The sequence below is a fragment of the Ambystoma mexicanum genome, chromosome 14, assembly GCF_040938575.1.
Source record: "Ambystoma mexicanum isolate Mex_15411 chromosome 14, UKY_AmexF1_1, whole genome shotgun sequence".
NCBI lineage: Eukaryota > Metazoa > Chordata > Amphibia > Caudata > Ambystomatidae > Ambystoma > Ambystoma mexicanum.
The window spans coordinates 92,700,131-92,727,067 of NC_090940.1; the positions used below are offsets into that span (position 1 = coordinate 92,700,131).

Sequence of the window (26,937 nt, forward strand, 5' to 3'; positions counted from 1 at the left end):
GATTAGTATTTGTATTGTTTGTTCATATAGCGCCTATACACCGGCAAGCGTTTCAAAGGGCTCAATGATGGCCGGGGAGAGAATTAAACACATCTCTTGATCACATTATCTCATTGTGCATCAGTTCTCTTATTGGTCTTTTAGAACCAGACTAATCACAAGCATTATTTTTTTGTTGCATTTACAAATGGTCACATGGAGCCTGGGCAGAAATCAGGTAAAAGCCAGGAGTAACCAAAACGCGCCAATAGGGGTAAAAGAAGAATGCCCTGACCAAGAGTGCCTTTTGCCAATCCGAGCAGGATCTCAGCAGAAACATGGCGGTCCCCCACTCCTGGCCACGTACTTGATATAGGTCAGGGCGTTTCCTTCCGGGAACTCGTAAGGGTGGCGCTTCCGGAACACGTGGCCCACCCGGCTGCAGGGCAGGATCTCCAGGCTCCCCCCGCACATCCACACCCGGAACGAGAGCTCTGCAAGAGAGGGGACCAATGGGAGGCAGTGAGGCACTACACACGAGCATGTTGCACAGGGGCGGCTGAAGAGGCACGGGGGGGGGCAAGCGCTGCAAGAGAGGGGACCAATGGGAGGCAGTGAGGCACTACACACGAGCATGTTGCACAGGGGCGGCTGAAGAGGCACGGGGGGGCAAGCGCTTTCAAGAGAGGGGACCAATGGGAGGCAGTGAGGCACTACACACGAACATGTTGCACAGGGGCGGCTGAAGAGGCACGGGGGGGGCAAGCGCTGCAAGAGAGGGGACCAATGGTGTCAAACTGGAAATTATATCGTGCTTCCTATTGCTATGAATATATGTATATTGGCCTGCGCCAAGCGGCTAACAAGCTGCTTATAAACTACATGTGAATATACTCGCATTACAAGGTCCTGACTTTAGAAACCATGTAAACTGTCATATTGGGTCAAGCCGCCATTTTAGGTTTTCTTGCTCTATAAAGTCACCATGTGAGCTAAAATGGTAGCCTATGTTATTCAGAACAGAACTCGATTGTCATGACCTCTGTACAGCTAATGTATAACTTGCCTGCAGAATACTGAAACACAAAGGGTTTTCTGTATTTGATGACCTCTAAAAGGTCAAACTTGCATTCCTACCGTGTATTCATAATACATGTTAGCACTTAATCACGGTCTGTGGAGAAGAATTTATGTTGTACCTATTACATGTGTATACTCAGTACATCATATACTTTTAAACAACACTCACTGGGGGGCCGTCACTCTGCAGAGAGATATGGGACCCCCAGTCTAGAGGAGAAAACAAAAGGAACTAATACCGTTTCTTACAAAGACAAAACTCATTTATTAAAAATCAGACTGAGTGTTTTAGTAACAACAATAATTAATAAGACCAAATTGGAACAAATGGGGCATTTTACATTAGATAATGCCCGGTATTAGATTTTTTTAGGGCTTTCTATGCAGCACGTTGTATATTATTAAAATTTATTTAAACAACGTAATACTAGCACCTATAAAGATCTTACACCTCTTGCTGATATCACACACCTAAGGATCCTACCCAATAAGGTCCTTATATACATATAGACACAGTAAAACAGACCTATACCTAAGGTCACTTTCAATTCTTATTGATTATGTCAAGTTGTTTTATGACATAGATCATAGAAAAGCATGAGTCCAGCTCATACTATAATAAGGTCGACCGGTTTCATAACCACACTTGTTTAGGTCATCTTCTTCAGGACATGTAGTTTCAAAGAAAGGGGTGTTGACTCCCTAATGGAAAGACTTTTTCCAGATGTGTGTTCTTACTCCGCCCACTTCAAACTAGTGGCACTGTCTTGTGTTGCCTGCCCATATACGCGTTGTGCAATTTGTCTTATCCCCTGCAGTTCTTTTAATACTCGTTGCTTATCGTATGCAAGAGGAAAAAGGGGGGGTGTTGTAGGCGCCGATAGATCGCCTCATCAAGCGGCTATATTATTACTTTCCTTCGGTCCTCGCGTATGTAAGCACTATCCGGGTCTGCTGCTCTGATTACTCTGCAGCGGCTGTTAGTAACGGGTAACTTGCCTGCAGGCCACTTGTTAGGGTCATGAGCTGAGACCTTGTCCTTCTGCTGACCTGTGTGCAATGGATTACCTGTATCACCGAAACTGATCTATAATTGAATGAGAACACCTGCTTAACTATATTGTATAAATTAAGTCCTGCATTGTAATGTTAGGCCTAGAGCATACATTATTACCATTTCTTCTTATTAATGTATAAACCTAAGATGAACTAGATTTGACCTGGCAAGGGACCCTAGAGCAGTAACTTATTTATGGAATGGTTAACCCAAAGGAGGGCTGAACAGCAGGCTTGAAATGTATAAAAGCCTGACTGTTTCAATGAATATTTGCACTCACTGAGCACACCGAACCACGCCGGAGTTCGCTGTGTTGTACTGAGGGTCGATAGCTATCTGAATTTTGTTCTGTTCTTTTGTAACTGGATTCAGTATAAAATAAAGTACTTTGTATGTTCCTTTGTAACCTGTGTTTGGTGTGTTTCCTTTTTGGTTACCCTGTCTCATATTATTTCCTTGTTTTCACAATGGGAGGCAGTGAGGCACTACACACGAGCATGTTGCACAGGGGCGGCTGAAGAGGCACGGGAGGGGATGCAAGCGCTGCAAGAGAGGGGACCAATGGGAGGCAGTGAGGCACTACACACGAACATGTTGCACAGGGGCGGCTGAAGAGGCACGGGAGGGGGTGCAAGCGCTGCAAGAGAGGGGACCAATGGGAAGCAGTGAGGCACTACACACGAACATGTTGCACAGGGGCGGCTGAAGAGGCACGGGAGGGGGTGCAAGCGCTGCAAGAGAGGGGACCAATGGGAGGCAGTGAGGCACTACACACGAACATGTTGCACAGGGGAGGCTGAAGAGGCATGGGAGGAGGGTGCAAACGCTGCAAGAGAGGGGACCAATGGGAGGCAGTGAGGCACTACACTCGAGCATGCTGCACAGGGGCAGCTGAAGAGGCACGGGAGGGGGTGCAAGCACTGCAAGACGAGGGACCAATGGGAGGCAGTGAGGCACTACACACGAACATGTTGCACACGGGCGGCTGAAGAGGCACGGGAGGGGGTGCAAGCGCTGCAAGAGAAGGGACCAATGGGAGGCAGTGAGGCACCACACACGAGCATGTTGCACAGGGGCGGCTGAAGATGCACTGGGGGGGCATTTCAAAAGGGAGTCTGGGGTCCCCAGGGCTTTAAGTGGGCTGGGGCCAGCTCTGGCTGGGCCCCAGCAGTCTCCAGCAAAGGCTCCCGAGCCGGGGTCCTGCCAGGGCCCACCCCGACTAGCCCCAGCCAGCCGACACCTCAGGCCACACCCCCTAACTAGGGCCCCCCTCGATTTCTAAAGCAGTGGGGCCCCCTGCCCTCTGTCTTCATCTGGGGAATCCCGCCTTCATATTCCATCTACAAGAATGCATCGCTGTGGTGTAATGTAAGGTGCAAACGGGCAGTGTAGAACAAGTTTATACGCTTTTGGGGCTCAAACAGTTTTAATTGGTGCATCCCTGGTGCAATGGTCGGATCACACAATTAATGTATTACAAGGAATGGGGAAAATTGTTTGAAACTGATCAGTTTTTTTTCTCATGCTTCCGAAGACTTTAAAAATCTTCTTGCTTTAATACAGGTCTCCAGTTCAACATAATGCCAAGAATGTGGCTTCCTTCTGCAATGCCCACAGCCTTGGCGTATGCTTCGATTCCAAGGAGCGATCATAGCAATAGGTCCGTAGATGCAGCCTACTAAGGGACATGGCTATTGGCCTTTTCACGGCAGAACAAAGAAAGGCAGATAGCCGGGGCGGTGAGACCCAAAATGGAGACATAAGATCATCCATTACACGTTCTTTGCTAAAATTATAGAGGGGGACAAGGTGTCAGGGCCCATTTCAGTTGATATGACTGAAAGGCCCGGATGCCACAGTAAATAAGCAGGGCTGGCACACAGTCTTTTTGTCGGACTAAGTGAAATGACACCATATCACGTGCAGGTGCCTGAGGCGGCAGAGGCGGCAGTCTCTTCTCGATACACCCTGGGTTTCATCTGCACAGAACATTCTCTGTCCTATGATCTAAACAAAAAGACTGAAACACCAAAAGCTTTACACAAAACGATCGAAAACAAAAATCATAAGAAGTTGTTCTTTGTACAGCTCATTTTGTGGAGTCCTCGTTCTCTGTAGTTGATTGTCACGATGGAGAGCCGCATGGTCCCCCTTCCACTCACCCACTTTTCTAATATTTGCAATTTGTGTTGTGATATTTCATCCTTTGCATTATTTTGTCCTTTAGATCTTATTGTTGCATTCTTTTGGCCATTAAATCTTGTTGTTGCATTGTCCTGTCGATTAGATGTAGTTGCATTGTTTTGCCTTTTAGTTCTTTTTTTTCGCATTGTTTTACCCATTAGCTCTTGTTGTTGCATTGTTCTGTTAGATGTTTTTGTTGCATTGTTTTGCCCTGTAGTTCTTTTTGTTGCATTGTTTTGTATTTTAGAAGTTTTGGACACATTGTTTTAGATGTTGTTGTCACATTGTTTTGCCCATTAAATCTTGTTGTTACCTTGTTTTGTCTGTTAGATATGCTTGTTGCATTATTTTGCCTTTTAGCTGTTTTTGTTGCATTGTGTCGTCTTTTAGAAGTTTTGGATGTATTACATTCCTGCAATATTTTGTCATTTAGATCTAATTGTTGCAAAATGTTGGGCTTTGGATGCTTTTTAGCTCTTATGACGGACAGCCATATTAAATGGTCTTTTAAACTTTGTGAGTTTTCAGTTCTGCAATTGACAGGCACAATTGATGAGAACAAAACATATTTATGTTGTCTTATTACACAGGGCAAAGTCAAAAAGGTACTGGATGTGTGTGTTAGCTTATGCTTTGAGGATAGGCAAAGTCGTGACAGGCTCTTTTTCGGCGGTCCTTTGGAGGCTGCGGCCTGCCAGTAAAGTCCTTTGATTTCCCCTGTGCCTCCCTGCTGCTTGCCCTGCTCGGGACCCAGAGCATAGAATAGAAATTCAATAAAGGAAAATTGCCTTTTCCCAGGTTTCGTGCATCAGCGGACTCAGAAGTGGAAGGGCCTAGAGGGAAATCAGGAAACTTCCTGACCGGTTCGCGCAGCTTGATGGCCGGGGGGGGTGGGGGTGGGGCAGAGACCGGCAGGTTCCATATCCCTGATCCCTTGTAGAACATATGGATTGATTGCTCAGTGAGTTAATGCGCATGCTGCAGCGAACTGTGTGCGAACGAAAGGCAACAGGTTCAAATCGCTGCTGGGTTTGACCCAGTCATCAACTTTCATGGTCGATGAGATGAGAGCCAAGTCTGGGTAATAGTAGCTAAGATACATATTTTGTGAAGCACCCGCATGCTCTGAAGGGAGTATTGTACCTTAAAACAGCGGCCTGCAACCTGCGGCTCTCCAAATGTTTCGGACTACAACCCCCATGATCCCTCACCAGCACCAATGCTAGCTAGGACTGATACAAATTGTAGTCCAAAACATCTGGGGAGCCAAAGGTTGCAGACCTCTGCCCTAGAACATGGTATTCATATTTTATTAAATGAATCATATGATGACACATAAGCAGACCTTTCCTCTTGACCGACAATAGCATCACTTTAGCAAGAGCTTTAATCCTTTCAAGCATAGATTACTGTAACTCCCAATTTGCAGGCACCAGTACCAGAAACATAATAAAAATACAAATAGTACAAAATAATGTTACCAGAGCTGCACTAAACATATCCAAGAACAGCACATATCGTCTACCAGATGACATACTCATTGGCTACGGTCCAAGATAGGATTACATTTAAAACCCTTACCATCACCCACAAATGTCTCGCTAACAATGCACCAGCCTACCTACCTCAGCAACCAAATAGCAAACTCAGTCCAACAGACCTACTCCAGCTTCCTATGCTAACCTCATTGCTACAGCTGGATACAGAAGACAGAAAGCAGGGGGTCTAGTTTTCCTGTAGTAGCAGTCAAACTGTGGAACACATTGCCACCCCAACTAAGAAATGACCCCTCCCTCTGGTCTTTCCGAAAAATGCCCGAAACCCAGACTTTTCAGCCTATTTTATTTATTTTTATTTATTTGTGCATTTTAAAGTGCTCACACAGCCCACGGGCATCAAGGCGCTGTTACAGGAATAGTTTGTTAGTTGCGTAATAGTTTTTTTTGTCTTAGTTGCGTATTTATAACGTGCTTAATTACCCAGAGGTAAGCGCGGAACTGGGGATCGAACCTGTGTTGCTTCGTGTCGTCTTGCTTCCAAGGCGAATATGTTGCCGCTGAGCTATCCTCCCGGGACTAGATTCACAACATTGACTCTGGAGCCCCTGAGTAGATAGTTCTTTCCCTACCACCACCCATCAGCACCCTCACCTGTTAGCATTAAGATAAGTCACACTCGGCATGTCTGACCCCGAATGCACTTTGCTCTGAATAACTGTACACCTGTATTATGTAAGTCTAACTTGTCTACTGTAACTGCAAAGTATGTTCTTATGTGGCCATATTGCTCTATGTTCATGCAGCCAGACTGGTTACTGGGGCGTGCAGTGTATATTGGCAAAGCCAACCGGAGTACGTTCTTTCAGGGGAATACTGGCATAGCCAACTGTGATGAACCTGAAAGAAACATCACTAACTTCTCAGGGAAAGTCTGTTCCCAGGTAGCGAGGGAAGGGCAGAAGCTACCTGAGACCAACCCTGGGGGTTGCTATTTGAGGGAGGATCAACTTGGGAGAGACAGGCACTTGAAAGAGGAGAGTTCCTTATTATAAAAGGAAGCATAATTCCCCCCTAGGTCAGAATAACAACTGCAACTTTAAACTAGCCCCAGTCTGTATGTCATATTGTATGCTAGAAGATGCAGGGGAAATGCTTCTTTGTGATTATGTGTGTCAGGAAAACATTTACTGGGACGAAGAAGAGAAACCGAGTAATGAAGATTACTCCTTCAGAGAAACTACTGAAGCATCAATACTGGGAACTTTAAGAAATGCGAGAGAACAAGAAGATAGGGTCTCTTGGATCCCGACACGGTTCGGGAAGCAGCAATGGTGCGGTGTGGAAAGGCAGACGGAAGAGAACCAGAGAAACCCTGCGGCGAAGAGTCAGAGAGACTGCGGTTGCAATGCTAGGAGTAGCGGAAGCTTCAGAGTGAAGGTGAAGCAGTGAGCAGACCAAAAGGGGTTGGAGCAGTAGCCACGAGAAGGATGAAGGTCAAGCCGCAGCTCCCACACAGCAGATGACGCAGAAGTCACCATGAAGGTCCGGTCAGCCTGGGGGAAGGCATAAAGGAGCTGGGGTGGTTCCGTGCATGTACCGTGAACCAACTGTAGAAACGAGTCTCCGCATGACAGAGATAAGTAAACGAATGAATGAAAAAGCATTGTGTGAGGAGCCAGGAATGAGACACGGACACTGAGCTTATGATTGTGGTCACAAACCTTTATTAAATCAAAAAGGGGTGTTGGAAAATGCCTCACTAACCCTAATCTAGGAAGTATTTCCCTACCTCAACCGAAAAACGAATGGGCCTGTCCTTTGTCAAGATGTCCAAAGCAAAATCTGTCCAGTGTCCGAAATCCTATCCTGTCCCTCAGACTCTAAAACAAACTCCAAGGCAGAGGTCTTCAAACTGAGGGGGTGCGCCCCCCAGGGGGGCACGTGAACCGAGCATGAACCGTTAAAAAAACACATTTCTACTTTACATTTTTTTTTAGATTGGAGGAAATGGGCCGAGGCGGCTCATATGGTCGGACTGGAGCATAAAACTGCCTCAGGCACCAATGAAAAGTGGCCCACAGGTGCAAGTGGATATTCATTCCTTTAGTGACAGACTGTTTGAATAGTAACCAAGGGGTGTTTTTTTAAATTAAAATGTAAGCAAATTGTGATATTTAAAGAATAATTATTCAGCAACAATGGTCAAAACTACTAGCTGCATAGTGAAGTAACTCATCAAACTGGCCCACATTGGCCAAAAAAGGACCCCTTTTGTCTGGCCCACACTAGCATTTGGCATTTTTCGTACGGCATCGCCCTTTTGCCCTATAGACCAGCACGAGCCTGGTGGCTCATCCATAATAACAAGACGTGTCAGCAGGTGTCCGCAGGGGAAGCCAAGGAAGTCAGCAGACACCAACAAAACTGAGTGTGGCTTGGGCGGGGTGTAAAGCAATTACTCTACTCCAGAAAGCCCTTGCCACTCTACCTTACCTTCTATAGCGTAGACTGCCATAGACTTAGACAATGCACACTTAGGAAAACTTGTGACCTCTGTAAATGGATTGTAAATGTTGCCTTGTGATGCATATTAACTTACTTGGCAATTTTAGCTATTGCCACACCTGTAGGGAACTGAACTTTAGCTTGCGTCACATCTAGATAGAAATGTGATTGTTAGCATGAGCCACACTTAGAATTCTGAACTTTAGCTTGCGTTGCATCTAGATCGAAATGTGATTGTTAGCATGCACCACACTTAGAATTCTGAACTTTAGCTTGCGTCACATCTAGATCGAAATGTGATTGTTAGCATGCGCCACACTTAGAATTCTGAACTTTAGCTTGCGTCGCATCTAGATAGAAATGTGATTGTTAGCATGCACCACACTTAGAATTCTGAACTTTAGCTTGCGTCACATCTAGATCGAAATGTGATTGTTAGCATGCGCCACACTTAGAATTCTGAACTTTAGCTTGCGTCGCATCTAGATAGAAATGTGATTGTTAGCATGCGCCACACTTAGAATTCTGAACTTTAGCTTGCGTCGCATCTAGATAGAAATGTGAATGTCAGTGTGTACCACACCTAGATGGAATCCCATAATTGCAAGAACAGCAATGCCAACTAACCAACCAACTAACAATTCCATCCCTCTGCATACACCTCTCAAACTCTAACCAAACACAACCACAAGCCTAAAATGCAGCAATCCGCACAAACTTCACAATGATGCAACAACAAAACAAACCACACATAGACTTGCACAACAGCACACAACGACTACTGACTGTAAAACACCCCAAACCCAGCCAACGGACCCACCGGGCTGAGGCTGCCAACAGCACATCACTGCTCTCTTGCACTTTTCCAGTTTATTCTCACTAACCCACCCCCTCCTCCCTTTTTCAGAGCCGCCAGAGCACCAGGGGACCACTCCGGTGGTGATAGTGCGTGGTACAAATATCCTTTAACATTAATATTAACATACATAATGGGCAAGGGGGCGTCCACCCAGTGGCCCCTCACCCATTAAGGAGGAGCTGAGGAGCCAGTCCAGCTCGAGGAGTGCTCCTTGGCTGGCTGAACTGTCAAAGGGAAACACTGTTTCTCTTTAACAGTTCAGTTCACCAGCCGCACATGTTCACTGAGCCATGCAAGGCTGGGGGTCATTTTGCTTCGCCAGCCTTGCATCGCTCATTGGAAATGCTGGCTGGGTCACGGCATGTCTATATGTGCGAGGGGGAGCTCCTGCGCCTCCTCGCACATATGGACAGAGCAGCCTGGAGCAGGGCATTTCAGCACTCATGCGCAAGCCCCTTCAGAAAGTAAGTTTATGTTCATTTAAATATATGTATGTCTGCTTGTGTTATGAGTGAGTGTATGGTGATTGGTGCTTGTGTGAATGATAGAGTGATTGCTGTGTGAATGTGTGTGTGGGTTTGTTTTGGTCCGTTGAGCTGATTTTGGCAAGTGTGAGGAAGAGGGGGGAGGGGAAGGAGGGTTGCACAACAAAGGCATTTTAAAAATGCCTTTGTTGCACATTCCCCCTACCCACCTGCCAAAATCAGCTCTCTTGTGGAGCCCAGGGGGCAGGGATGGTATTTTTCTACTGATGGTATTTTCCTACTGGATATCTATCATAGATGCCCAGTGAAATATACCATACTTTCCCCATTGGCCCCTCAGCGCCTTGCATACACACACACACAATCATGTTGATTGTCTTAGGCACTGTGGGGCCAAGGGGACAGTGATGGTATCTTTTTACTGGACATATATGATAGATGTCCAGTAAAAAATATGCTTGCCCCCTGGGGCCCCCTGCACCAATTGAAAACTGTATGTTTTTTTTACCCATTTATTTTTTAAAGTATGCTCTAAATTGCAACATTTTAACCCATTATTTAAAAATAATTCACGGGGGGGGAACCCCCTGAATCTCCCTGGACTGGTTCGGGCTCCCTCGCTGCGCTCGGTCGCTATGACGTATCTGGTGCAAATATGTATGCCCCTTCACTTACAAAAAAAAAAATCACCAGCCGCCACTGTCCCTGGGACTGTGCTGGGAGCAGGTGGGGGAGCCCAGGGACTATAATGGGAGTAGGGTGCGCTGACGGCGCGTGATAGTTCATAGCCATTTGGACTTACTGACCATTTGGTATTTTTTTGGGGGGGACCAGGCCTAAAATGTTTGAAGACCACTGCTCTAAAGTGAAAAGGGTATTGTTTTCTGGTTTTCAAAGTGTACACATGTTCAAATCCAACACAAAGGTATAAATCCAACCAAAAAGTTCCAAGTGGACAATGTTCACAGTTCCGGGGAATGGCTCCCTCCCAGATTCCTTTTAGCAATACGAAAAGTGCAAACAAAGAATAATGAATGTTCTTGTAAACCCAAGAGGATAACTCCCTCCTTGTGGTTTTTTAACAGTTCTTGGTGAAATTGCTCTCTTCCCCATGTTTCTCGTCACATTTAAACAATTAAAAATCCCAAAGGCATGTATCTTCCTGGAAATTCTCTTGTGGCCAATGTTGAAAATTCCAGGGAATGGCTCCCTTCCCCAGATTCCTTTTTATATTCTAGACGATTCAAAATCCTAAGGGCATGTCTCCTCCTTGGGATTCTCCTTTCAGTCTATTACAATTTGGGTGTGGGTCCCAGATTGCAGGTCACCTGGTATACTCCCCTGCCAGGCTCTTTTCCACATTTGCAACAATTCAAACCCTCAAGGGGATGGATCTTCCTTGAGGTTCTTCTCTTATTGTAACTTTTCACACACCCTTGACTTTGCCTGGTATACTCTCCTGCCAGGAATTATATACAGTCTTTCAAACAATTATCTTGCGGTTATCTTCGAACACTTAGCTTTGCCCGGTAAACCCTCCTGCCAGGACCTTTATGCAAATACTTTCAGGTACTTAGCTTTACCTGGTATACTCTTCTGCCAGGACTTTTATGCAGTTACTTTTCCTTTTATCCAAGAAACAATACTTGCACAATTTTGACTTATCGAGCCTCCTTTGTTTAAGTTTGTTTTTAAAATGTGCTTCTTCTCTGCCCTTTTTCCAAGACCATTCACATTTACTTTGCTTTGTTTCCTGTGGTATGGGTTCAGCAAACCCGTTCATAGCACGGTCCACAAATATATGAATTTCTTCATAGGCTTCATTTTGCGTATCTCGAGTCACTTTCATGAAACGGCGCACACTTTCAGGCACCCCGGTAACCTGTACATCTTCACTGGGTTTACCGGGTGCTCTAAGTGTCTTTTGCATTTCTCCACTTCTGTTGCTTCCAGTTTGTAGGCTCGACATGCGACCCGTTAGCCACTGCGCCTTCGCTGAGTCTCTCTCTACTGTGCCCTGTTCCCACAGTCTCATGTTCGAGTGGTGGAACTTCTACATTCTGGCTTCTCTGTCCGCTGCCTGGATTCACATCCACGCCACTTCCTACAGCGTGCATCCTCTCAGAATTCTGACCGATGTCAGCACAGGTCACAGTACAACTCAGCCTCTACAGCTCTCCTGTCAGCTGCGATCGATTTATGTTTCTTGCATGATTGAACAACTTCCAAAGACTAGACCGCTGTGTTTGGTTTCCGGTCTTAGTCATCTTGATTGCTCTGTCCCACTTTTTCATCTCAGTTGTTACCATGTTGTTCCTTATGTGATGTTGGGGAATACCTGAAGTAGATCTAGTAAGTGGTTGAGGGAGAGTGTTTTTAGGCATTAGGAACAGAGGGAACATCCCTAAAAGGCGATGGGGTTGGGGGAGTATATGACTTTCTCCAATGATGTCATATCATCCCCCTGTTTGTCACCTCCCCCTACATGGTCCTCCCTTATGTAGCAGCCCCCAGGGTGAGGATTAGGTAGCGGCTGCCGCCCCCTGGCCACATGGCAAGAGACTATCCAGGGAAAACAGTGATGACATCATCAGATTCATCACAATTGTCGAAAGCAAATAGGGATGACATTGAAAGTATGTGGCAAGGAAGGCAAGTAAATGAACCAGCATTGTATAAAACCAATCATTTTAACACTGAAAATACAACAGAGATAAATCAAGGAGTTGAACAAGGATTGGTCAAAGCCCATTACCAAAAGGTTAAAAACACAAATAAAGTTATCCAAGTGGGGAGACAACCCTTGATAAAAAGTGTTCCATTGAAAGGTGGAAACCCCAGAGAAGAGCAGAGAAGGAAATTGGAGTAATCTTGTCAAGCGTCAAGAGATGAAGGCCAAGGAAGCAATACTGGATAAAAAGGGAAACTACTAGAGGTCTGGGCATGTCCTGTCAGGATAGTATATCAGACACGTTAAGAACAGTTAAAAACCTGGCAGATGAGTATATAGGTTTTGGGAAAGTGAAATTGCTTAATGAAATAACGGAAATCAGTCAGGAGACTATACCAGGTATTCCAAAGGAAACTTAAGATTGTTTGTTGTCTGTTAGTACCCGCAGAGGGACAATCCGATTGTAACAATAGATCTGATTGGCCCTCGCTAGGTCTTTACCAGCCCGACAATGTCTTACCTGCTGTCGCAACTTAGCAACTTAAAAAAGACAATATTAGTACCCATGTCTTACGGGCTGGGCTACTAATAGCAATAAGCCCCTCGCTGGGGGGAGGGCATTATCACTTCAGGTAATGCCCTGGGGCCTGCGTTAAAGCCCCCCTTCGCTCGGGCCTGTAAGTATGGGCCCCGGAGCATTATCTAAACCTGGAATGCCCCTGGAACTTGGGACTTATTGCTTAAATAAGGAACTGGGAACCCTGGCAGGAGAGTATACTGGGCATTCTGAGGGTACACCATGTTTTCTCAAAGGAAGTTGACCCTAATAAGCAGCTTGGATTGTTTTAAAGTCTCAGCAGTGGAACACTGTGTAATATTCTAGGGGAAGGGAAAAGGCCTTCCTTCCTATTTTTCTGGGATCTATTGAACAGTTATACTTTGTTTTATCACGTTTGGAACTTTGTGTTTGCTCTACTAGGCTAAAGCCTTAAGAGGGGGGTTAAAGAAAGTTCTCCCCATCACATCTTCTTTTGTTTAAAGTGTGAGGGACAGATTAGAGTTTTGGACACGCTACAAAAGACTTTTTACTTTGACATCCTAACTGTTCCCTTTATTCGTTTTAGATATGCATTTATCCAACCCTTCTTTTGTTAATAAAAGTTTATAGCCACAAATCATGCCATTGTGTCCAACTCGAACTCATGACTCGCCACACAACATAGACATGTTTTCTTATGGTATCATTACTGGCATTATGGGCAAAGCACACATGAAAATGTTCTTATATGGGAATACCGGGCTATATCGTTGTAGCATGGAAATGTGTGGGCCCAGCCAGCATGACCATGTTTTTATACTGGCATATATTGTGGGCAACGGCATCATGAAAATGCATAGGAAACTGCTTCTTTGCATTGTTGGTGAATTGGCGTAATTTGCATTTTTTTCCATGCGTTCCCTACCAAAATCTATGTCAAACCATGTGGCTTTTAATCCTATTTTTCACAGAAAGTGTTCACCCTTTTAAACTGCATATTCATGGGAAACAATTAACCCCCTCCAACTGAAATAAATTACCAGCTGAAAGTGTTGAAAACAAATATTGAAAGCAGATTTATTAAAAAACAATTCAAATCCATGTTTGTGGTTTTAAAGAAGTGGTGACATGCAGACAACTGATAAACTGTCCTGTACTAAACTCCATCAGTGCCTTTAATGCACATACACTACGGGCCTCCTGATGTCTTTGCCATTGTTTTGCCCGCCCTCCACGGTCTCCGATTGGCAGATGCCTGAAAGAAAGCAGAATGCACCATGGGAGCCGGCAGGCGTTGCCGGCCCCCTCTAAGGGACCCATTTAACAGTCGTGGGGCAGCCCCTGTCTGGGCGTGGACGGCACGTCGGAGCCACCTCCTGGTCTCCGTTACCTGTTCCTGTGTGGTTTTCTAACACCCTTCTCTCTACACGTGGCTCCTGTGGTGCCTCTCATCGGAAGGTAAGGAGGCCTCCGTTACTTTGTCTGAACTTCCTATCCTACTCTCCCCTTCAGTCCCTTCTCACTATGTCCCTCGCCTCTGCTCATGGCTAGCTGCCTCCTTGTCAGCTGTAATGCATCCTTAACTGTTCACTATACCCCCCTGCATTCACCTCTCTACTTTTATTCCCTACCTCTCTACTTCTATTCCCTACCTCTCTGCTTCTATTCTCTTCCTTCAGGTGCTGGCGGGCTCCACTGGCTTCCAGGGACGCTGCATTCCCTTCACGGGTACTACCTGGGCCCGCTTGCCTGTCCCTCCCACACCCTCCTACTCCAGCCTGCCCAGCATTGAGTGCGTTCGGGCTGGACCATCCTGTCACGCCTCGCGATACTCTCCCACTTTGCCATGAACAGTGCCCCTCCACTGTCTCAATCACCCAATTTTGTCTGTAACACTCTTAAGTTGTCCCACTACTTGTGTTGAGCTTTTACCACGGCCTGACATTTTGGAGCCTGTGGTGCGTTTTGCATTTTACCTACCTGCAACCACTAGTTGACTCGCCAACCTCCGCTGGGATTGGCATTTTACCTACCTGCAACCACGGATTGACTTTGCAACCTTGCTGTGTTTTGCAATTTCCCTACCTGCAACCACCGATTGACTTTCGCAACCTTGCCGTGTTTTGCATTTGACCTGCTCCCAACCACTGATTGACTTTTGCAACCTGTGCTGTGTTTGAACTTCACCTACCTGCAACCACGGATTGACTTTTGCAACCTGTGCTGTCTTTGAACTTTACCTACCTGCAGCCACTGGACTGTCTTTCGCAGCCTGTGCTGGGTTCTACATTGTTTAACCTTGAGGTGATACTTGATGTAGCCCCTGCTCCACGTGGCGAGGCCATCCCATGTTGTGCACCCACTCTTCATTCCAGCTTTGTGCTGCGTTTGAATCTGTTCACATGCACTTAATGTATCTTCTCCTCCCTCCTGCATTATGTATTTCTCCCTTCTCCCTGTCTTGCACGTTCCCCTCCTCCCCCCTCATTTCATGTTATAGCACTTGCACGATCCGAATGTCTCAAGGCCCAAGGCCTAGTAGGAACGGTTGTGTTTTTATGCATCCCTGCCCCGCCCCCACTACCCTTTTTCGTCTTGATGCACCTTGAAACAGCATGTGATGTATAGGTGCATTACAAATAATCAATCAATAAAATAAAATAAATAAATAAAACGTATTATCCTCCTTATTAACCAATGGCTACAAAGTGACACAAACAGTTCAGAAGAAAAGAATCTTAAAAGTTTTCTCGCCTTTATTTAATTGCTTTGGGGCGTTTCTGCTCTGTGAGGGCGGGGGCACCTGCATTGTGACATCACAGCTCAATTGAAATAAGTTGTTATACTTAAGCAATAAGCACCCATCTCAGTGGCAGCGGCCTGGGGCCTGAGTCAATATGCGTAACACAGCTAGAGACTTTAATGACAGTCCCAGGGCCATTATCACCCAGTACAGCCTGGGGAACGGGAGATTATTTCTACTAGCAATCTGAGTTTGCGGACTGGGGTGCTGAGAGCAATGATTCTGTGTGAAATAACGGCCTGAAATGAGAGCGCAACCTGTGGTTTTAGATCCAAAAACTTCACTAAACATGGCCGCCATGGAAAGGGAAGGCGGGGCTTCATTCAGAGGCCTCCCTCCATTTCTGTGGTTGGCTCTGCCAGCCACCGAGAGGGGCAACGGCAAGGTGGTGAGGCAGCAGCTGCCCAGGTAATTGGGGCTGGGAAGTTTGTAGGGGTTGGGGAGCGGTGGGGCCAGCAGGAGAGCACAGGGCTATGGGCAGGAAGGGGGTGGGTGCATTCAGCTCACACCTTGGTCCAAACCTGGGCTTTCTTCCTTCTATTCAGCCCGGGTCTTGAGTAACCTGAAGTGCTGATGCACCCAGCAATATTGCTAATTAGTATGGATGTTAATGTTCTTCTCGCTCTGGATTGGAGTGCCAGCCAATCGGCGTGCTCCAAACGCAGGCTAGAACAACTGGTCAAAACCCATATTGAAAGTGAGCGGAAGGCTGCGGGCCACACCTGCATTTCTGTCCCTTCATCATCCACAGCAATTCCGCTCCCCCTGCCCAGCTATCTCCCCCACTCTCTTCCTCATACTTACCTTCCCAATCCTGTTTATGGATCTCCCCCACTCTCACACAGCCTCTCTGCACAAGGCTGCATAAAAAGAAGACCAGCTGCCTCTGAAACAGGTACATCCAGCTTTTCAGATCCCACGCTCCTGAAACAACTTTCTCTGACACATGAGTCATTAGTTGACAAAGAGACATTTTGAGTCGTGTTCATTTAGTGAACTGCTGCCGTTTAGTAAAGGAGAATGCTGATCCATCTGCTCAGTGGATTTGGGTTGGAAGACCGTGGCTGAAATGTTTGCGGGAAAAAAAGACTGAAAATAATTTTTCTGAAAATAACTTTCGGTCTTTTCTGCTCGGAACATTTAGACTTTGCCCTTTCCCCCACACACTTACTTACCTTGGCTGTGTGCCGCCAACTCGCTGTGTCCCTGCGACGGCTGTTCCCTTTCACTTCTGTGATCAGGAACCGGCGCTGCAGGGTCCTTTCCTTTATTTTTTAACTTTTTATGGCAACGGCTGCGGGCGACACCCCCACAATCCCCACTCACAGTATAGTGAACAAAGGGGACACCCCCCGCACCCTCCACAGCCCTTGCCACCGAATGGGGGATTTAGTCGAACTTTTCGCCCATTTGGAATTTTTCAACGGCCGAAATTCGGCCAAATCTCCCATTCAGGATTTTAAATGTGGTCTTTTTGGACGTTTCCATGCTCAGAAACACCTAGGTTATGCTACCAAACCAGCTTCAATTAAACAGCTTGAAAATATTTCTTTGTAACACATTACAAGCTGCATATTGTGTTTTTCCCCAAAAAACGATTGATTCTAAATGGATTCTCTATTTCAACAACCGGAGTTATCTTGCGTTGGAGTGAGCAACTGGCTAGGTATTGAAGGAGTTGATGGATGACCACTGTATTATAATGAATATTAGTACCCGGCGAGGGTCAATGAGCTTGTTAAAAGTAAGCTCATTGGCCCTGGCTTGGGCCTTAACTGCCCGACAAGTCTCTGACGCTGCGGCATCCCAGAGTTTTTTTCCAGTGAGTGGCCATCATGGAAAGGGAAAAGGGACTACGTGTAGTCCCTTCGCCCCTTCCATAGTGGCCATTTTTGTTTGTTTACTTTTTTTCATTCTTTTAAATGCCTGCCATGGAAAGGGAGAATGGACTACATGTAGTCTCTTCTCCCCGATCCTTGGTGGCCATTTCTTTTCTTTTCTGGAGTCGAATAACTGTTGCAGCGCCGTTTCTTAATCCGAGACAAATTGCTCTCAGTACCCTGGTACGACGTGCCAGTGTACTAATGGCAATATAACCCTTGAAGGGGTGGCATTACCGGAAGGCTAATGCCCCCGGGACTTCGTTAAAAAGCCTACTCTAACTATGGCCCCGGTGGCATTACCCTACTGGTAATGCCACCCCTCCGAGGGTTATATTGCCTAAAAGTATCCCCGGTATAGTTATTAATCAAACATTGCAAGTGACCTTGGAAATCTGCTCCCTTACAGAGGAACTCCTCAGCGATTTGCAATATCCTTATTACTCATTTTAAGGGGGACTTTAATCCATATTGTGTATCTTGATAAGATTAAACAGCCGTGCTTCCACTAATTCTAGTACTTCTTCCACATTACAAGAAAACTGCATTACTGGAAAATGCTCATTACAGACAGTTGTTTTAATGTTCCCACTTTCTAGATCGGCCTTCTGCCTAATCCACTGTCTTCCATTCCACACGCACCCTTACTTATACAAGCATATTCCCTGTACCACAATTCCATCATATCTTGCCAATTTGCTAGCTCTGTAAATCCCTGTCCTGTTCTTTTTCCCTTTCTTCGTCCTCCACAACCGTCGAGGGGTACGGGAGGGGGGGTGCAATCAGCCATTTACCAGCACCGTCAGACCACAATAGTGATGGTTTATGCAGCATAAGAATATCATGAAGGAGCATATATCAAGGAGGCGGGAAATGCGTCTACTCCTTCTGCCTCCATTTTCCTCTGGGCAAGGGCAGTGCACCCACCGCCACCGGGCAACATTCACTTGCTCTGGGAACTCTGGGTGCATATGTCAATTTCCACTCTGATCACTTGGAGAGCCTTCAAAGCAATCTGGGCTGGGCTGGCCTCTAGGGAACTCTGGAGATTTACTGGTAGGCCTCTGCACCTTGGCCAGGGGTGGACGGCCTATAGGGAACTCTGGAGATGGCCCGGTAGGCCTCTGCACCCTGGCCAGGGGTGGGCCGGCCTATAGGGAACTCTGGAGATTTACTGGTAGGCCTCTGCACCTCTGTACCCTGGCCAGGGGTGGACCGGCCTATAGGGAACTCTGGAGATGGCCCGGTAGGCCTCTGCACCCTGGCCAGGGGTGGGCCGGCCTATAGGGAACTCTGGAGATGGCCCGGTAGGCCTCTGCACCCTGGCCAGGGGTGGACCGGCCTATAGGGAACTCTGGAGATTTCCCAGTGGGCCTCTGCACCTGTGGCCTCTTATGTGGTATTTCCAAATTTTCCTATTGGAAAAGGGTTGGTTTCAGGGTCGGATTGGCCCAATGGCCATTCGGCCCGTGGCCGGGCCGAAATCATGATAAGGCAGGCGGGGTCGGTTCCTGAAGCCCACGCCTGGGCCACTGGCCCAGGCGTGGGCTTCAGGAACCGGCCCCCAGGGCCTTGCCGGAGATCCTTTGTTTGCGGCCCGCCGCTTGTGCCGGCCTGACGGATATGCAGAGAAAGCAACACAGAAGTGTTTACTTTCTTTGAATGCAGCAGGCTGGTGGAACGTCAGAATATGCTTTCCCTGCTTACTGAGCATGCGTAGTGCGTCTGCGCATGCTCAGTAATGCATTAATAGGAAAGCATTTTCTGACAGGCATTTTCAAATAATTTCAGCCACGATACCCGCTCCGTGCCCCCCCCCCTGTGCTGGGAGGAGCTGGGGGCCGAACACCCCTGCCCCGAGTGCCGGAGTGTAACTCGAGGGAGAAACCTCCGACCTAACAGCGAGCTGAGGAACATTGTGGAAATGTTCAAACTGAATATAATCGCCGAGTGCCCCCATGAGGGAGAACTGTGCCCCAGACACAGGCAGAAGTTGCAGTTGTTCTGTGAAGAGGATCACACACTGCTATGTGTGATGTGCCGAGAGTCTCGGGAGCAAAGGGCTCACACCGTGTGCCCAATAGAGGAGGCTGCCCAAGAGCACAAGGTTTGTAGATGAAAGAACACCGAAATTAGACTTGCAGCCTCATCACTAATAATGCATCAACAGTGAGACAGGAAGTATTTCAGGATGCCACTCACATGATTTTGGGCTTTGAAATTCAGGAAAATAAAAATAAAAATCCTGATTTGACATGTAGACAATACCTGCACGAGAAGTGGCAGTAACAGACCAGGCAGAATGACTGCATGCAGCAGTCTGCCTCTTCCCCCAGTGCAGGGATGACTAGGCAGAATTACTGCATGTAGCAGTCTACCTCTTCCCCAGTGCAGGGATGACCAGGTAGAATTACTGCATGCAGCAGTCTACCTCTTCCCCCAGTGCAGGGATGGCCGGGCAGAATTACTGCATGCAGCAGTCTACCTCTTCCCCCACTGCAGGGATGACCAGGCAGAATTCCTGCATGCAGCAGTCTGCCTCTTCCGCCAGTGCAGGGATGACCAGGCAGAATGACTGCATGCAGCAGTCTACCTCTTCCCCAAGTGCAGGGATGACCAGGCAGAATTAATGCATTCAGCAGTCTGCCTCTCCCACCCCCACTGCAGGGATGACCAGGCAGAATTCCTGCATGCAGCAGTCTGCCTCTTCCCCCAGTGCAGGGATGACCAGCAGAATTACTGCATGCAGCAGTCTACCTCTTCCCCAGTGCAGGGATGACCAGCAGAATTACTGCATTCAGCAGTCTGCCTCTTCCCCACCCCCACTGCAGGGATGACCGGGCAGAATTACTGCATGCAGCAGTCTGCCTCTTCCCCCAGTGCAGGGATGACCAGGCAGAAGTACTGCATGCAGCAGTCTGCCTCTTCCCCCAGTGCAGGGATGACAAGGTAGAATGACTGCATGCAGCAGTCTACCTCTTCCCCAGTGCAGGGACGACCAGGCAGAATGACTGCATGCAGCAGTCTGCCTCTTCCCCAGTGCAGGGACGACCAGGCAGAATGACTGCATGCAGCAGTCTGCCTCTTCCCCAGTGCAGGGCCGACCAGGCAGAATGACTGCATGCAGCAGTCTACCTCTTCTCCAGTGCAGGGACGACCAGGCAGAATGACTGCATGCAGCAGTCTACCTCTTCCCCAGTGCAGGGACGACCAGGCAGAATGACTGCATGCAGCAGTCTACCTCTTCTCCCAGTGCAGGGACGACCAGGCAGAATGACTGCATGCAGCAGTCTACCTCTTCCCCAGTGCAGGGACGACCAGGCAGAATGACTGCATGCAGCAGTCTACCTCTTCCCCAAGTGCAGGGATGACCAGGCAGAATTAATGCATTCAGCAGTCTGCCTTTCCCACCCCCCCCAGTGCAGGGATGACCAGCAGAATTACTGCATGCAGCAGTCTACCTCTTCCCCAGTGCAGGGATGACCAGCAGAATTACTGCATTCAGCAGTCTGCCTCTTCCCCACCCCCACTGCAGGGATGACCGGGCAGAATTACTGCATGCAGCAGTCTGCCTCTTCCCCCAGTGCAGGGATGACCAGCAGAAGTACTGCATGCAGCAGTCTGCCTCTTCCCCCAGTGCAGGGATGACAAGGCAGAATGACTGCATGCAGCAGTCTACCTCTTCCCCAGTGCAGGGACGACCAGGCAGAATGACTGCATGCAGCAGTCTGCCTCTTCCCCCAGTGCAGGGATGACCAGGCAGAATGACTGCATGCAGCAGTCTACCTCTTCCCCAAGTGCAGGGATGACCAGGCAGAATTAATGCATTCAGCAGTCTGCCTCTACCACCCCCCCCCCCCAGTGCAGGGATGACCAGCAGAATTACTGCATGCAGCAGTCTACCTCTTCCCCCACTGCAGGGATGACCAGGCAGAATTCCTGCATGCAGCAGTTTGCCTCTTCCCCCAGTGCAGGGATGACAAGGCAGAATGACTGCATGCAGCAGTCTACCTCTTCCCCAGTGCAGGGATGACCAGCAGAATTACTGCATTCAGCAGTCTGCCTCTTCCCCACCCCCACTGCAGGGATGTCCGGGCAGAATTACTGCATGCAGCAGTCTGCCTCTTCCCCCAGTGCAGGGATGACCAGGCAGAAGTACTGCATGCAGCAGTCTGCCTCTTCCCCCAGTGCAGGGATGACAAGGCAGAATGACTGCATGCAGCAGTCTACCTCTTCCCCAGTGCAGGGACGACCAGGCAGAATGACTGCATGCAGCAGTCTACCTCTTCCCCAGTGCAGGGACGACCAGGCAGAATGACTGCATGCAGCAGTCTGCCTCTTCCTCCAGTGCAGGGCCGACTGCCTCTTCCTCCAGTGCAGGGCCGACCAGGCAGAATGCAGGCACACTGATCTCGCAGAAGGTCAGGAGTCGGTGAAGGTGTAACACATGGCACGAGGCAACATGGTAGCTATGCTGCAGAAGAGCTGGGCCAGATTATGGCAGAACGGGGTGAACCCAGAACCAGGCCGGGCCATGAAGCACTTGGCACGCACAGAAGTTTACTGGCCTATATATGGAATATTCACATATTTGCCACCGCAAGCTAGTGCCTCCGATGGGGTGTTGGCATGGGGCGGAACAAATCACATGTCTGGTTGACGTGTCACATGCGACTGGCTCTTTTTGAGGCTGAGAGGCTTCTATGGGGTATAGACATATCCACAAACAGCCCATCTGTGCCAATGCACAGCTGCGTAATACTGGCATGCATCAGTGTGATGAGTGTGTGTCATTTAGTGCCCTCTCACGTCTATCACAGAGGAGTACTAGAAGGCATTCCAGTCAATAACTTCACTCTTCCAACATCAATAAATTGAATACCAATAAATTGGGTAATTATTACAGCGCTTAGAAGTGGACAAAGTCCAACTTGAAGTGCTATGTAAAAACCTGTCTAATTACAGTACTAACCTCCTAGTGAAGTAGCTCATCAAACTGTCCCACACTGGCTAAGAAGTGGTCTACTTTGACCCAAAAATACTGGCCCACACCAGCATTTTGCATTTTTGGTTCGGCCCTGGAGGACACTGCACAGGGGCCGTGAGTACTGTGCTGTGTGGGAAGGTTGTTGCATGCCAACTGTTACATGATGGGGTGAAAGAGCGTCATCATTCAAGCCAGAAATGGTGCAAAACCTCCGTGTTCCATTGCTAGTGCCTTCAGAGGACTCCACGTAGAAGGATGAATACTTTACAGTTAAGTTGGAATAGCATGCAATTGTGTTACTACCTACGAACATACTTGCATACATAGAAGTAATAGCCTGTATTTGTTATGCACGTGTTTTAGTGGAACGAGTTTCCATTCAAGTTCATATGGGGCAGCACAATGGGATCCATGGGGTGGAATTCGGGCAGGGATAGCCGCTTTCAGCAATACTTGGAAAAGAAGAGTGACATGGGTGGGGCAGAACTGGGACCAGCGGCAGCATGGAAATGTGTTACAGTGGTAACGCAAGCACAGATTGTTAAGGCCGGTTCATGTTGTAGGTTATCCCTTTCTCAAGTTTTTACACAAAACATTACATGCAACAGACACATGAACCCTCCATGAGTAGCTTTTTCTGTAAAGTCGTAAATGGATGCGATTCACGGATGATGGTTTGAGGGCCACTTTTTTTGAGGCGAGGGGGGTGGGCCACTTTTCTTTGGGTGTCCGGGCCTAGTTTGTGTCCCAGTCCGACCCTGGTTGGGCTTCCTGAAAACGTGTAATATGGGGCCACTTAAAAATGATTTCCAGGGCCTATTTTGGCTCCCAGCCCCCCCCCCAACCCCTCCCCCCGTCTGGAATGAGTGTTTTTCATCAGCAAGCATATTACAGGGAGCCCCTTTGAAGTCCGGGGCAACGGCAGAGTAATGAGGCTGGTGTCTGTCACCAAACCGACTGCAGAAGAACAAGCAGCCCAAGACACAGGTTATTTTCCATGTAAAACGGATTCGTTCTCCCCAGCCCCGAGTTCTCTGATGTCGCCCGGATCAGTTGCACCCCCAGGGAAGGACACTGACCGGGCACTAGTGGAGGGGGCGGAAGGACGGTCTCTTAAGTGCCAGCTCATCTCATGGATATGCGGCAGTCATATGATATTTCGGTTAATAATTCATAAACGCATCACTGGAGCGGTTACCTCGTGGGGTTTCTTTCTTTAGAACGCGAGCACAAAGCCCTCAGCGCGCCCGGGAAGTTCTGGATTTGCCAGCTCCAGAGCTGCCAGGTGTCACTCATTCCGCGTGACACTCTACCTTTGGGATCCAAAGAAAGATGTTCTTTTTGATGTCTTCCAAACCTTTGCTCTTACAGAGCGATACTTGATGCCCGATGCATTTACATGACCAGTCAGCCAAGTAATTAACCTGGGCCAATGATGGCACTGCGAGCTTTGGCTGCAGTGAGGCAAACCTCGGCAGCTGCCCAGGGCGCCACCAGGAACCCCAAACTGGCTTTGCGTGCCTCACATCTGACCCTATTATAATGGATTGCACCAAAATGGTGCTTTACTTGGGCCAGCATAAGTTCTCCTAGTGGCCCTGCTTGGTGGTTGTACAGGGTCCACTGTTTCATCGGTGAGATAGCTCAGCGGGTAAAGCACTCACTTCAGAGAAATGTGTATGAACTACGGTCATAGATATGAATCCCGCCAGGGTCTTCTAAGCCGCTTATTTCCCTCGCAGTTGATAAAGTGGGTACCATTAACTTGGGTAATAATAACTACTATTGTTACAGAGCTTAGAAGCAGCGGACATCTGGCCTAAAGCACAGGGGGCCTCATCAGAAGTTGGGTGGTAATCCGCTGGTACACCCACTGGAAATACCGCCCAATGCAATTATCGTTACCACCACTTGGTCTGGCTGCATTACCGCTGGATCACAACCGCTGGTGACAGTGTAAGTCCCCATGTTATTAGTCCATAGGACTCAAAAGTGCTTTTTCGGCACAACTACCGGCGCTGCTGAAATTGTGCCAAAGATGAGCAGGAAATTGGTGCATTCACCTGCTGCTCAGAGCTGGAGGTGAATCCTCCAACTTTCCACACAACTCATTTAGGCGGTGTGGTAATGTGGCGGTAACGCTATTAACGCTGCATTTTTACTGCACCACCCAACTTCCGAGGAAGCCCAAAATAGGTAGATGGATGCTCTTGTAGAAATCTCGCCTACCCAAAAATGTTGACCCTTGCCACAAAATATGCACTTTCTCCTCTAACTGACATGACTCATCCACACACCTTGCCATTGGGTAATACAGTGACTTGTTGACACGGTCGCGAAAGGGACTTTTGGGGCAACAACACAGTTCAAATCAGATGTGTTATGAGGAAATAAGGGCGAGGTGGAAAACACAAATTCCTGGGAGTTTGGGGCAGTCCTGAGTATTCCCAATATTGGGAATGTGGGTATGATCTTTTAGGCAGAGTGGCGAGGCTATGAGTGAATTAGCGAGCCTTGCCTTTTCCTACATGTATGGATCCAGCTGATCAAACACCATTGGTTTCCACTGGATCCAGTAGTTTCCACATGGATTCGAAGAAAATGTCAGATAATTACTGTAGCATCGTAGAAATGTTTACTGGGTGATTAATGGTGTTACTTGCTTTCAGTCACGAATAATAATAATAATAATTTTGCATTTATATAGCGCTACAAACCCTCAGGCATCTGAGCGCTGCTTATTATTACCTGCGGTGTGTGGTGCTCATTTAACGACCTTGGAAGGATGAAAGGCTGAGTTTTGGGATTCGAACTAGCGATGATGTCAAAGTGAGTGCGCTACTTGCTGTGCGATCTGACTGGCTGTATTTTTACTTAACTTGTGGAATTGTTCCTTGTATTTTTCTGCTGGACAAATGTAGTCCAATAACAAAAACCCCTGGCCGCAGCAGTTTGGCAGATGAGCAAACATTCACATGCTAGCAATTAGGTCCAGTAGAAACAACATGTAGTGTGCAAATTGGAATTTCTAATAAGGGGAGAGTATCAGACAATATGAAGATGTTTCAAAGTTTTGTCCTGGCAGGTTCACAACTTTTTGGATGAGGAGCTTTCCTGTTAATCTCCCTGAAATCAATACTTTAAAAAAAAACAAATATCCATAAAAAGCAATTTCAGTACTCTAAATCCCCCTGATGTCAATCGCTCCCCAAAATTCCAGAAAGTGGTGAATATATTGAGAATGAAAACAGCATTGTTGGTTGTACAATGGTCTAAAGTCGGTGATAAAAACTGCCTTCAAACCCTCTCTGAAATAGATTTTCTGGACCTGTACATATGCAGATATGTGCAGTGCAACGCATTTGTGAGTTTTCTCTGATACTAAGCTAGCTGGGAAGCAAAAGAGCAATGTGCGATACATGGGAGAGTACAATATGACCTGGGCGGGGAGATGTGGGGGGGGGGGCACTGCTACTTTTACTGCTAATACTGGGATACAACTGTGATTGGCAGACGAGATCATCTTTGGAGAGTAGGCTGTCCAATTAGTTTCCGAAATGTACAGTGTTGGTTTATCACCAATCATATCAATTGACCAGGGGGTTCTGCAACCTGTGTTTCTCCAGATATTCAGATGTTTTGGACTACAATTCCCATGATCCCTGGACATTGACTTTACTGGCTAGGTCTGATGAAAACATCTGGAGAGCCAAAGGTTGCAGATCCCTGCATAGACCTTTGTGCCGGGGTCTGCAGGAATACGTACCAAAATTCTCTCCGCCCCAAATGTCCATCTGAACGTCATACTTTCCAAGGTGGTTAAACCAGGATTTGTCTATGACGAATATGCCCCCTGCGATGACCGGTGTCCTGCAATCAAAAGAAGAAAAGGTACATGTTAGTTGAACATTGACAAACCTGGGCTTAAATAAGAAAAACATGTTTCCTGGTTGGACGGCAGAGGGCACGTACTTCAAAGAGCTGACACTTCAACTCGATCCTAACCCAACAGCCGCGCAGGGTTGGAATACGCCGTTGGGCAAGGAAATATTTCAAGGACATTTCTGTAAAGCTGATCAAACTATTGAACTTGAGAAAAATAAGCATTCAATGGAAGATAGTCGGACAGGATTATTGTGTGAATGAATGTTTATATGGGAAAGTAGACACATCGATCCAATGACAGCAAGCTTGTCTGAATCTTGGGTTCATCTAAACAGGTGCAGTCCTTTTAGACTATGCATCAATCTGAATGTCAAATAGTCCCATACTAAAATGGCCGACAGCTCAAGGTCCATCAAGAATAGGGCACCTCCTTACCAATTTATGGACTAATGTTCTTCTAAAGTAGCCATAACCTTACTAGCATGAAGGATAATGGATTACTCTGGTGGGTGGTCCAGGATTTGA

The 26,937-nt window shown here is 47.4% G+C and overlaps 1 protein-coding gene across 2 annotated transcripts in view; it reads right to left on the bottom strand.

The window, feature by feature from the left end:
- Positions 1-26,937, bottom strand: part of GALNT16 (polypeptide N-acetylgalactosaminyltransferase 16) — a 608,740-nt gene that overhangs the window by 59,178 nt on the left and 522,625 nt on the right. For both annotated transcript variants that reach the window (XM_069638585.1, XM_069638586.1), the window contains exons 9-10: positions 26,294-26,397; positions 347-473 (exon numbers count right to left, since the gene is read on the bottom strand). In XM_069638585.1, coding sequence (XP_069494686.1) covers positions 347-473; positions 26,294-26,397 — 231 coding nt within the window. The remainder of the gene's footprint in view (positions 1-346; positions 474-26,293; positions 26,398-26,937) is intronic.